Source organism: Acomys minous (assembly GCF_964271855.1).
Source record: "Acomys minous genome assembly, chromosome: 1".
In the NCBI taxonomy this organism is placed as follows: Eukaryota; Metazoa; Chordata; class Mammalia; order Rodentia; family Muridae; genus Acomys; species Acomys minous.
In genome coordinates, this window is record NC_140483.1 from 14,227,100 (window position 1) to 14,240,065 (window position 12,966).

At 45.2% G+C, this 12,966-nt stretch overlaps 1 protein-coding gene and 1 long non-coding RNA gene across 2 annotated transcripts in view; one reads left to right on the top strand and one right to left on the bottom strand.

Moving 5' to 3' along the window:
* The first annotated feature begins 7,392 nt into the window (after positions 1 to 7,392).
* Positions 7,393 to 11,437, top strand: LOC311604288. Its single transcript, XR_014781431.1, has 2 exons — positions 7,393 to 9,336; positions 9,514 to 11,437. It is a non-coding gene; the product is annotated as an uncharacterized lncRNA (long non-coding RNA).
* An 871-nt stretch (positions 11,438 to 12,308) lies between these two features.
* ACBD3 (acyl-CoA binding domain containing 3) overlaps positions 12,309 to 12,966 on the bottom strand; it is a 30,829-nt gene continuing 30,171 nt past the window's right edge. Inside the window, exon 8 of the mRNA XM_084793876.1 lies at positions 12,309 to 12,818. Coding sequence (XP_084650002.1) covers positions 12,607 to 12,818 — 212 coding nt within the window. The 3' untranslated portion in view covers positions 12,309 to 12,606. The remainder of the gene's footprint in view (positions 12,819 to 12,966) is intronic.

A 12,966-nucleotide genomic window follows, 5' to 3' on the forward strand; every position in this document is an offset into this window, starting at 1 on the left:
CACCAGCCCAAGGCGCAGGTCCCATGAAAGTCTTCACTTACCAGGAAAGTGGGATGGAGGTGAGGACATCCTATTGGGACTCTAGGTGAGAAAAATCTAGGAGATAGGGAAATAGATGGATCCAGAGGGTCCTAGAAACCTACAAGAAGACCACTATGATGGACAGATCTGGGCCCAGGGGTTCTGCTCGATCTAAGGCACCAACCAAGGACAATACGTGCAGTCATCATCAAACCCCTACCCAGATCTAGCCAAGGGACAGAACATTCTCTCCACAGTTAAGTGGAGACTTGGGACTGACTTTCACACGAACTCTGGTGCCCCTTATTTGGCCATGTCCCCTTGATGGGGAGGCCTGATGGCACTTAGAGGAAGGATAGCAGACTACCAAGAAGAGACTTGATACCCTAGCATCATATTCAGCGGGGGGGAGGTCCCCCTCAGTCACAGTCATAGGGAAGGGGAATGGGGTGAAAGAGGGAGGGAGGGAGGAAAGGGAGGATGCACGGGATGGGATAGCAAATGAGATGTAATATGAATTATTTTATTTTTCAAAAAAATGTGTTAAAAAAGAAAAAAAGAAAGAAAGAAAGAAAGAAAGAAAGAAATCCTTGAAGTCGACACCCACATAAGGGCCAGCCCTGAATTGGCCTCACAGACTGCAAAGCCAGCCCCTCACTGCTCAGCCACCACCCCCTGCAGAGTTGGCATCTACTCTTCTAATGTCAAAAGGGTGTCTCAGGCTCCAAGTACAAGAGGCCTGATTACCTGACCCTTGATCCTCCGGAAGGTTTGCAGAGCGCCAGCGGCAGTCTCTATATTGAGCCTACACTGCATGCGCTCCTTTCACTCGAAGGCAGACCAGGAAGGAAGGAAGGAAAGAAAGAAAGAAAGAAAGAAAGAAAGAAAGAAAGAAAGAGAAAGAAGGAAAGAAAGAAAGAAAGATAGATGCTGGCCACATTGAAGCAAGTGACAGTGGCTCCTGATGACAGCAGCACCCACACTTCTGTCTCATGCCCTTCTTACAACATGGGGTGGACAGTCCTCTACAGCCCCGAGTCTGTCTCCTTTCCTTGTATCTGGGAGCTCGTGACTCACAGTTGTGTGTGAGGGTTCCTGATGGCAGGGGTCCACACCTGCAAGCCTGTCTACCTGGGAGCTCCTATGCAACTACCAGTAGCCAGAGAGACCCGCGGTCTGGTGGGGGGGACGGGGGCCTTGAACAGAAAACGGGACATGGGACCGAGCCGACTTCCAGTGCCTTTAAGCCCTTTGAGCTAACAAAGCAGCACAGAGATGAGCTGGCCCAGGCCACACGGTCGATTCATGAGCCAGCTGTGTCACTGCTGCTTTTCTCTCTGGTGGAAGCCGTTTCCCAGCACCTGAACTGGTCACTAGAGTCACCTAGGACGAAGGACTCTCAGCTGGAGAACTGCCTCTGACAGACTGACCTGTGAGGGGGTCTGTGGGACATTTTTCTGGATTAATGATTGACATGGGAGGGCTTGGCCCTCAGTGGACAGTGGCACCCCTGGGCAGGTGGGTTGTCTAAGAACAGGGGAGCCGTGGAAAGCAAGCCAGGAGGCAGTGGCTCCTCTGTTGATCTAGCTGCAGGCTCCTGCCTGGCTTCCCTTGAGCTTGGACCGTGACGTGGCCGTGTCAACCAAAGAAACCCTTAAGTTTTTCTATGTCACTTTTGGTTATGGCGTTTATCATAGCAACAAAGAGCAAATTAGACCAGAGCCTCATAAAACACATGACCCAAAGTTCCGGGTGGCAAGCCACGTCTATTTGCTTGGCACTAGATGGTTTCCGGGACAGCCGACTTCAGAGCGGGAGTGGTGGCACACGCCTGTAGTCGCAGCTCTCAGGAGGGCGGGGCAGAGCTATAGAGCAAGGCTGGTCTACCCCACCCCCAAATAAAAGACCTACAGCGACTACAATGGCAGAGCTCCAGATGAACAGCACTAGCTGGTTCAAACAAAGCAGGGTTCTCCGGTCCAAGGGTGCATCAGGGGCACGTGGGGGCTTGCAAAACCACAGAGTTGATAGCAGGCAGGTGTCCTACCCCCAGAGTTTCTGGTTGGATCAAGGGTGGTGTTGGCTACTTTGCATTCCTAACAAGCTTGCCTCTTGTTGGCTGGAGCTCGGACTTCCAGAAGGACTGGTCTCAATGCGGTACTGGGCCTGGTACCTTCAAGTTCCAAATGATGGCTGATCTCAGGGGTTGGCCCAGTGGTGTGGCTGGGAGCAGAGCACAGCAATGTCCTTTCAATGTCAACCAGGAAACATCTCAAGCCTCCCTGAAAGGCTGACTGTGCCCTATGGCAACAAGGCTGGGTCCCCTGCCCTGTGAGAGCCTGTGGTCCCATCTGCTGAGAGCTGAGAGCTAGCTGAAGTTGCCTCCGCCCTGTCAGGAGGCCGATTGCAGAGGGAAGCAGCTCTGAAGGCTTCAAGACCAGCCTGTGAGTTGTGGGGATGGAACCAAGAGCCAGGTGCATGCTGGGTACATGTACCACCATTGAACAACACTACCTGTCCTGTGCTTCCTCTTTCTCTTTGGTTTTGCTGAGATGGAATCTCATGTAGCCCAGATTGGCCTTGGACTCTGATCTTCCTGCCCCTATCTCCCAAGCCCTGGGATTACAGGTGACACAGAACCTGGCCCTAGCCTCCTTTCTAAACTGGGCAGGCTGCAGGCTGTGAATGGCATTCTTTGTTCTTTTTAGGTATCTTCAGTGGTAGAGTACTTGCATTGCAGATGTGAGGCCCTGGTTCAGTCCTCTTCCCCGCCCCTCCCCCCCCCCCAATCTGCCCCCAAACCTCTTTCTCTCCTCAAGGTCTTCTATAGTCGAGGCCTGGCTCTGAGTCAGGCACTTCTGCTGCTCTCCCAAGAGGATTGGACCAGGGAGGTCCAGGGCAGCCAAGGCTACACAGAGACCCTGTCTAGAAAACAAAACACAAACAAAAGGAAAAAGGGTAACTACAGACCAACGTGTTTGATAAGCATAGATGAAAAGTTCTTAACAAAATACTTGCTAACTGAATTCAGGAGCACATTTAGAGGACTAGACATTATGACCAAGTAGATTTCATCCCAGAATGCAAGGTTGGTTTAATATATGCGAATCAATAGGCATTACACACCATATAAGTAAGCCCAGAGAGGTTGCTGGGTCCCCTGGAACACAGCTACAGATGTTTATAAGTGATCTTGTGGGTGCTGGACCCAAACTCGGGTCCTCTGCAAGAGCAGCTCAAATGTTTGTAACCGCTGAGCTATCTTTCCAGAACCCCTCCTTTAAAAAAAATTATTATTATTTTAAGACAGGGTCTCACTATGTAGCTCTAGATGTTCTGAAACTATGTAGACCAGGTTGGCCTTGATCTCACAGAGATTTGTCTGCCTCTGGCCCCCAAGTGCTGGGATAAAGGTGTGTGCCACTACTCCTGGTTAGTGCTTGACTTTAGCTATAGCAATTAGATGAGAAAAAGACATAAAAGGATAAGAATAGGAAGGGAAGAAGCCAAAATATCCTTATTTGCAGGTTGCATGATTCTTCACTTAAGGGATCCTATTGAATCTACTAGGAAACTCTTGAACCTAGTTAAGACCTACAGTGAATTGGCCTTAGCTGGCCTGGAACTAGGTAGACCAGGCTGACCTTGAACTCATGGAGATCCACCTGCCTCTGCTACCTGAGAGTGGGATTAAAGGTGTGCATCAGCATATTCAGCAAGAATTGTAGAAGTTAAACACTAAGGAAATAAAACGCCCAATAAAAAATGCGTAAATGGCCGGGTGGTGGTGCAAACCTTTAATCCCAGCAGAGGCAGGCAGATCTCTGTGAGTTCAAGGCCAGCCTGGTGTACAAAGTGAGTCTAGGACAGGCAAGCACAGAGAAACCCTGTCTCACAAACCCCTCCCCCCAAAAAAGATAAATTAACTGAGTAGACAGTTAAAAAAAAAAACCACAAATGTCCAGAACTATTCCAAAAATATATTCAATAACCCTGGCCATCTGGGGAATGCAAATTAAAACTACTTTGAGATATTATCTCACTCTAGTCAGAGCAGCTATCATCAACAACTCTGAGAACAAGTGTTGAGAGGCCATGGAGAGAAAGTGACCCTTATTCACTGTTGGTGGGAGGTGTAAATTAACACAGCCATTGTGGAAATCAGTTTTGACTACCATATGACCCAACCATTTCAGCCCTGGGCATGCACCCAGAGAACTCCATACACTAACCACAGACATTTTTGCTATACGTGTTTGTTGCTGCTTTATTCACTCTAAGCAAAGAATTGGAATCAACCTAGTTGTCTATCAGCAGAATAATGAGAATTTGGTACATACTCCCCTACAGTAAGGTGAGAACCCTCAGACTGGCATCCAGGAACAGACTTGTACTCCCTCTCTCCAGCTCTCCTTGGTCCTTAAGAATGTCCCTTACTTGCTTTGCTGAAGGACCTGTCATCTTGTTGGTAAGCCCTCGCTGGCAAGCTGCTGGTTTCCTCCCACAATCATTGCAGGCTAAGAAGCCAGGCCAGCTCAGGAGCAAGCGCTGGCGGACGGCAGTCTTTGCATTCCAAAGCTCTTGGCATAATTTTTCACTTTTCTCCTCCTTTTATTCACTTCCCATTAAAAAAAAAAAAGTAGCTACTGTGTTAGTTCTTCTCACTTCTGAAAATAATGAATCAGGATGTCAAAACATGTTTGGATAGGTCTTCTTTAAGTAATGTGGAACTACCACGTCCTCCTAGCATATCTAAATCATTGATTTTTATTAACATTCAAGTGATCTTGAATAACAGCTACTGAAGAGCTCGGGGATTGACGTCGAAAGTGCTTTGCGCTTGTTCAGTTCGGCCTCCTAGAACACTGTGGTGTGTGCGGGCCTGGTCACAAAGGGCTAGTGACAAGTAGCGCTGCTACTCACCGGATGTAATTATGTCTTAGAAATGTACATTTGTAAACAAAAGTGCCTCATTTTAGAAACGAGTAGTGCTGACAGGCCCAGCACATGACTGTGGGGTCCAGTTGAAAATCTAGCATATCTCCCAACAGCTCACTCTCAGTTTATGTGGAGCAGGGGTCAGCCAACTTCTGTAAAAGAGCTAAGTAAATAACTCGAGACACAGCATTCTCCGTCACACAGCCATCTTCATCAATCTTCTGTTGTTGTTGTTGTTGTTGTTTTGAGGGGGGGTCTTTTATTTATTTCTTTTTAGACAGCCCAATAAAAAAGAAAAAAAAACCTGCTTTAGTTTGCAGCTACACAAAAGCAGGCCCCAGGCAGACTTGACCCATGGGCCGTTGTTGGCAGACCAGAGAATCAGCCTGGTTTTACATGAGTAAGCAAACCCTGGCGTTAGCCATGCTCCGTTATGTCATTCTGCGGTGGTTTTGTGGAGCCCTGACGCCGTGAGGCCTTTTTGAATTCTGACAGATGTCTTCGACTATGGTCTCAATAGGATTCCTTCAAAACGGCGCACATTTTTGTAAGGAGATCTTGAAATGTAAATACCGTGTTTGTGCTGTAAATTTTGTGTATTTCAAAAACTGGAGTCTCATTAAAAAAGAGTCACATTTATTGATGATTTAGGAAAAAAAGAATGTCCCTTACTCATAAGCAGGTAGGTACATTCTCCTGGGGGTCGAGACCCTTTCTTCATGGGAAAAGCCTTGCTTGTCATTCCCACCACTGTTTGGGACCACATAACCCTCCTTCATCAGCATCAGCAGCTACGTCTGTGACCATTAGCTTCTCATAGAAAATACAAAGTTGCTGAGTGGTGGTGGTGCTCGCCTTTATCCCAGCCAGGAGTTGGGAGGCAGAGGAAGGTGGTTCTCTGAATTGGGGGCCAGTCTGGAGTCCTGGTACAGCCTGGTCTACACTGAGAAAGTTAGTCTTGAAAAAAACAAAACCAACCAACCAAAAAAAAAAAAAAACTGTACAAAATTTGCATTTGTTGCCCAGTTCAACAAGTTTCTAGCTCGCCCAGTTGGCTGGGTTTCTGGCAGCCGGTGGGTGGTAAGGAGACACCATCCTCATCTTGATCCACTCCACCTTTTTGGAGGTAATGCGTTAAAGAGCCCGTGCCCAGTTTTAATAAAGTGTTACTGAATGCAACAGAGACCCTCATGCAAGCTGCACCCAAGCTGATGTCCCCAAGGCCAGCACCTAGTTACACACGCCAGGCTGAGGTGTGATCTAGTGCCTGTGTAACAGAAGGCAACGGGATGGCTGAGCCTGTGGCTCTGTGCATATACCCAGTTGATCTTGCACACGGCTTAAGCACCAGGGCAGATTGCACCCCCACTGCCACCTGTGCCAGGCCAGACCTTTTAGCAGATCACACCTTTCTGCTTACCCAGTGCCAAAGTCCACTCTACTTCCTGGTAGAGGGGAGGCCCTAGGCCCTTCTTGTTGGAAACGGAGGAGGCAGTCAGTAGTCAGGGGCACTAGTCCCTCTAATCAGTTTATTGTAGCAAGGTCCAAATGGAGAAAAGAGCCGTTGTAGCAGGGTTCTGGGGGATGCTGTATCTCAGCAGCCTACTGATGGGGTGTAAAGGCCAAATGGGTACCTTCCTACCCCATTTTAACTACTACTTTTATTGCTCACTGGCTGCCAAAGGCGTTTTACACATAGCTCCTTCAACCTGCCAGGAAAGCCTTTCAGGGATAACTCATTTTCTAATCACAAGAGGTCACAGGTCAACAGCAGCACAGAATATCCTGTGACTATGTGACAACTGTCAAGCTTTGCTGTGATGTGTGTTGCAGGATATTTGATTCCACTGTGAACCCTGAGATTGTCAACTGTAAAAACCTGTTTTTTTTTTTGGCTTGATTCAGCCCTAACACACACCTTTAGCCCAAGAACTTTCTATCTATTGTAAACAGGTGATTAAGGTGTGGTTCAGCCAGCCTTAGCATATACTTTTTTTTTTCCTTCCGAGACAGGGTTTCTCTGTGTAGCCTTAGCACACCCTTTTAATACAAGATCATTCTGTGCACAGGATTTAATAAAATTAATTCTAGGTCAAAAAACAAAACAAACTAAAAAAACCCTAGGTCAAGAAACCAGCTGACAGGGATTAAAAAGTAGGAGGCACTCTGAGTTGACTGGTTAAGACAGGTTGGCTAAGAAGAGGATCTGGGGCTTTTTGAGCTTTGAGCTAGCAAGCTCTTTGGCTTTTAGTTTTTGACTTTTCCTCCTGGGCTGTCAGCAGAGCATGTGAGTCTTGGGCTTTTTCTTCAGAGATGTGAACTGAGTAGAAAGGTCAGCTGGGTGCTTCCTCTGCCTGAGCTAGCAGGTTTTCAGCCCAGCATCCTTAATGGTAAAAGCAAGCGGTTGGAATTGTTTACTTATTTAGATACAGTCTAGGTAGCCAATGCTATCCTAGAACTCGCTATGGAAACCAGTCTGGCTTCAAATCCACTGAGGCCCATTTGTCTCTGCCTCTCTGTGATGGGATTTAAGGCATGCATCGTCATACCTTTACACGTTATTTAAAAATAATAAACTCATATACAATTACTCAACTGATAGCTCAGTGGTTGAGAGCGCTTAGTTTCCTTGCAAAGCTCAGGTCTCATTATGGCAGTTCACGACCATCTATCTGTAAGTCACTCCAGTGTATCTGACACCACCGTCTCACCTCTGTGGGCACCGTGTGCTGCACAGGCATACATTCAGGCAAAACACTCAATAATAAAACCAAAAAGTTTAATTGAGATGGGTAAAGGGCATAGGAAATTTTCAGGAGATGAAATCCAAACAATCAATACAAAGAAATGCTTTACCCTTTTGCAGTTACCAGGGAAACACAGTAGGATTTTTTTTAGAATTAAACTTTAGTGTGTGTGTGTGTGTGTGTGTGTGTGTGTGTGTGTGTGTGTGTGTGTGTGTATGTGCATAAGGGCATGTACACGCCACAGTTCAAGTGTGGAGATTAGGAGATTTTGTGGGCTATGGATTTCTCCTTCTGCTCTTACATGGGGTTCTGGGATGAACTCAGCTGGTCAAACATGCACTACAAGAAGCATTACCTGCTGAGCCACCCTGAAAATTCAAAGTTCCACACACTTCCTGAGCACTGATGCCAAGTGGAGAGAAATCTGGAACTAACCTCACCTTGAGGGCTACAGTCAAATGCAGGCAGGCTCAAAGTATTGAATAAACTTATCTTCAGGCTGTGAGTTAACATGCACATCAAACAGAAATGACCTTCATGCCCACACTCAGGTCCCAATCCCAGCATCTGTAAAAGCCTAAAACCAGACACATTTGTGGTACCAAGCATTCGGTGTATTCGTTAGTCCACCCATAGTTAGTATATGAAAAGTTTCCCAAAACAGTTTGGTTTCTTTGGTTTTGGAGACAGGGTTTCTCTATGTAGCCTTGGTTGGTTCTGGACTCTCTTTGTAGACCAGGCTGCCCTCGAACTCAAAGATCCGCCTGCCTCTGCCTCCTGAGTATTGGGATTAAAGGCATGCACCACCACGCCCGGCAACACTTAACTTTTATTCACGTCTATTCTCACAGGTGTATGGATGCCCAAGGAGGCTGGAAAAGGAGGGATATTGGATTCTTTGGAGCTTGAGTTATAGCTGAGAATAGCCCAGTGTGGGTGCTGGGAACTGAACTCAGGTCCTCTGGAAGAGCAGTACATGTTCTTAACCACTGAGCCATCTCTGCAGTCTCTAGATATGCTTTTAAAGTTTTTTTTTTTATTTTGTTTTTAAATCTTTAACCCATCACTTGGGAAGCAGAGGCAGAGGCAGGTGGATCTCTGTGTTTGAACAGAGTGAGTTCCAGGACACAGAGAAACTCTGTCTCAAAAAACAAGTTGTTTTTTTAAAAAAACATGTATAATCCAGTGTGTACATGGGTTTTGACTGCTTAGATTCTAGAGGTAATGTTCAGCCAGGTACAGTGACTCACGCCTGTGATCCTAGAACATAGGAGGCTAAGGCAGAAGGGTCAGTATGAGTCTGAGGCTAGCCTAGGCTACACAGGGAGCTCCAGGCCAGCCTGGACTATAGTGTGAGGCCCTGGCCAAAAAGAAGGGAAGTGCCAATTACATGGCAAAGCCAGCCACTTAATTTCCTGTACCAAATTAAGTACCTGATCAAATAATTCAAATAATCAACTCATGGCTCACAAGTGGCATGTAGAGGTAGTTTAGTATACCTGCATTTTATCAAAGGAAAACTGGCAAAGATAGTAAGTGCTTGGAAACTGCCAATGCAAAGAGATCAAAGCATGGCTCTGTAAGAAAGACAATCATTTACTCTTTTAAAAAAATCAGCAAGAGCCGGGCGGTGATGGCGCACGCCTTTAATCCCAGCACTTGGGAGGCAGAGGCAGGCGGATCGCTGTGAGTTCGAGGCCAGCCTGGTCTACAAAGTGAGTTCAGGACAGCCAAGGCTACACAGAGAGACTCTGTCTCGAAAAACCAAAAAAAAAAAAAAAAAAAAAAAATCAGCAAGAAAGTTGAGGATTACACCTAAGTATATGAGAGCAAAGTCCAACAACAGGACTGGGGAGATGGTTCAGCAGTTAAGAGCACTCACTGGCTGCTCTTCTAGAGGAGCTGGGGTCAATTTCCCAGCATCCACATGGCAACTCACAGCTGTCTGTAACTCCAGTTCCAGGGTGTTCAATGCTTCTTCTGGCCTTTCCATGTATTAGGTATGAATGTAGTGCACAGACATACATGTAGGCAAAACACCCATACACACAAATAGATTAATGAGAAAGCCTAGTACTGGCCGAGTGTGGTAGTACACATCTATAAATCTCAGTGCTCAGAGGGCAGAAGCAGGAAGACTAGACTCAAGGCAGCATGGCTTACACAGTGAGTCCAAGGCCAGCCTGGACCATGTAGCAACATCCTAACAGCTAATACTAATTCATACACATTTTAAAAAGTTGGTGGCTAGAAATGAGTGAAGACTTGCTCTGCCCCCAACAGATGACAGGCATACATTTTTAGGTTGTGTGTGTGTGTGTGGGAGCTTGGGAATGAAACAGACGGTGTGGATTGCTGAAGTGTCACAGCTGGCAGCTTTTATTAACTGCAAGCAGAGCTTCTCTTCCATAATGGTGACTAGACTCTGAGGCATGGCCTCAAAGAATCCTGATGTTGCACTGGCTCCCGTCACTGTCCCTAGGTTTGACTTCAAGCTACAACACACAGCACAGGTACCAAGATAACCATCTCATTCAGTCTGTCTAAATTTCAAAAAACCCTGGTACCCTACATTCAGCGTGACCTGACGCTCTGTAATCACCTGTTCCACTTAGAGGCCACACAGGGCATCTCTGGAGAACACGCTATAAGCTGGTCACCCGCAGGTTGAAAAGCCAACAGTTCCCTTCTTGCCCAGTCTGGACAATTTAAAATCCACTATGACTCATGGACAACTAGCCAATCAGAAAGAGTTTGTTTTTGTTTTTGTTTTTAACATATAAACAGAAAAGATCATTTAGACATTTCTTATCCTATCTAAATGAAAAAAAAAAAGGCAGTTAAATACTTAAGGGAACTGTATTAACAGAAACATCAACAAGTTACAGATAAACATTTTAATTGATTAAATATATTACTTTCAAGAATTTTGAAATCGCACTTGTATGGTACTAATCAACAGCCAAAGGCAATAAAAAAAGTTTAGAACCAAAAATGTGACAGGAACTGCTATGTAAAGTGACATACACTGCTCCCAAGAACAATATTTTTAGAAGATAATTTATCTTAACATGTGCAAGGACAAACTTGTAATCAAAGGCTGAGAGAAATATATATTAGTGCCTGCTTTTTAAAAGTTTATTTTACATTTTAAATACAGTATTTTTCTCATTTAAAAAAAAATCCTAACTCTGTGGTTTCTATATATACAGAAGAGCTGTGGGGCAGCCTAATGAATATTCTGGGTGTAACAGCATAGACATTTGACTACTGCTGAATGAGAATCAAAAAACACAAAATAAGCACTGGTTAACAGAAAACAATCCAGTTTCTTAACAACCAAAAAGAGAACAGAGTTAAATACCTATAAAACCAGGTATTAAAAACAGGAAAAAAATGCAGTGTATGAAAACCTCAAACAGCCTGAATGTAGTGAACTGTGCACACTGCACCTAGCCAGTGGGATCCCTGGAAGTGATCTGTGACGTAAAAAAAAAAAAAAAAAAGAAAAAAGAAAAGAAAAAAGATTTATTTATTTAATATATACGAGTGCTTTATCTGCATGTATACCTGCATGCCAGAAGAGGGCATCAGACCACATTATAGATAGTTGTGAGCCACCATGTAGTTGCTGGGAATTGAACTCAGGACCTCTGAAAGAGCAAGGCAGCGCTTTTTAACTGCTAAGCCACCTCTCCAGCCCCCTGTGATGTCAAAATTAAATCTAAGTTTTCAGCGACAAAATGATACTAGGTGTGTGCACTGTCATTTTCTACCTATACAATCCTCTCTCTAGATAATTTACCACTTATACAAATTTGAAATAATGAATGTGGGTTTGTTTTCTTAAGAAAACCAATGATGTACTTTTTCCCACCAGCAAGACATAATGCATATTGGAGCTGTAGCATTTAACCACAGCTGTGCACTTCCAATTTTCTCTAGTATGTGATTCCATACTGGGATTGTGGAATGGTTTGTACTCTTAACAACAAACAGAAAAGAAATTTGGTCTGTCTCTGGCAGTGATTTCCTTTAGTGCAAAGGTACTCCTTGAATGTCAATTATACTAAAGGGACTTTGCATATTTTAATTCACTAGATGCCAATTTGAGTTTATAAAATTCCTGGCTGTATGATTTTTACAGAAAATGATTTCAATTTGAGATGTTCCACAAAACTATGTCAAAAGAGAATCAGCTAGTTTTGTTTTGTTCCAGTGGCGGGTGGCAAACAGGAAGCCTGGGGGACCTGGCAGGAAGGACGCTGAGCTCTTCTATGAGTCTTTACACATCAATTACCTACTAGGTTTGAATATTCTACGTTTAAGATTCTCTCAGAAAATAATTCTCTGTAACATAACTAACTAATAGCTGTACCCAAAGCAAAACCAACATGGGCTACTCAGGTGAGAGCGAGCTGAGCGTTTCCTTTTCTGCTACACTCCACGAAGTCTTGAGTGTGCAGCTTCACACTGATGAGCTTCAGCCCAAGCCACCTGCACCTGAAGCCGACTTCAGCAGAGGCACTCCAGGAGGGCGGCAGCTGTGGGCTCTGGTAGACACAGAGCACACGGCAACGGACGACCACCAGCCAGATCAGGTCGATGCTGGGACCTTTATTTTGGAGACTGAATATTTAACAGGCAGCTCACGTAACTCCAGGATCACCAATGGCTCTGCTGGTCAGCACCCAAGGGCTGGATGAGTCTCTGAACTGCTGTTAATCTCAGAGCACTAATGCTTAAGAGTCTCAAGGGATCCTGGTTCCCAGCAAGAGTTCACAAACCATCAGAACACAATCGAGAAGGTAAACACTGACTCCTATGCGCCACAAAAGTCAAAAGAAACTAAATGTCATCTTTTGCCCAACCCTAGACACCAGACTCTGCACCACTGGCTTTATCTAGTGTAATACACTCTGTAGTAGACTGACTTGGACCTCCACAGAGAGTAGGAGTTATCAAACTTGAGGAGATAGACTCCCCTCCCTGGATACTGGTGACTGCCAGCATACACTTCCTCATGACAGTCCCGCCGGTACACAGGCACAATCTCATCCAGCAGAGGCTTGTTGGCATTCTTTTTGGCTTTCTCTTCGCAAGTAACGTTTTCTGTGATAAAGTGAGAAAGAACAAGTCAAATGATAGATCCAGGAAAATCACCTTGCTCATCAAACAATGAAATTGTACTCTTGGAGAAATTGTTTGTTAGGAATTCTCTTAATCAGTCTCCAACTCTGCATGCAGGCACATTTCAGCC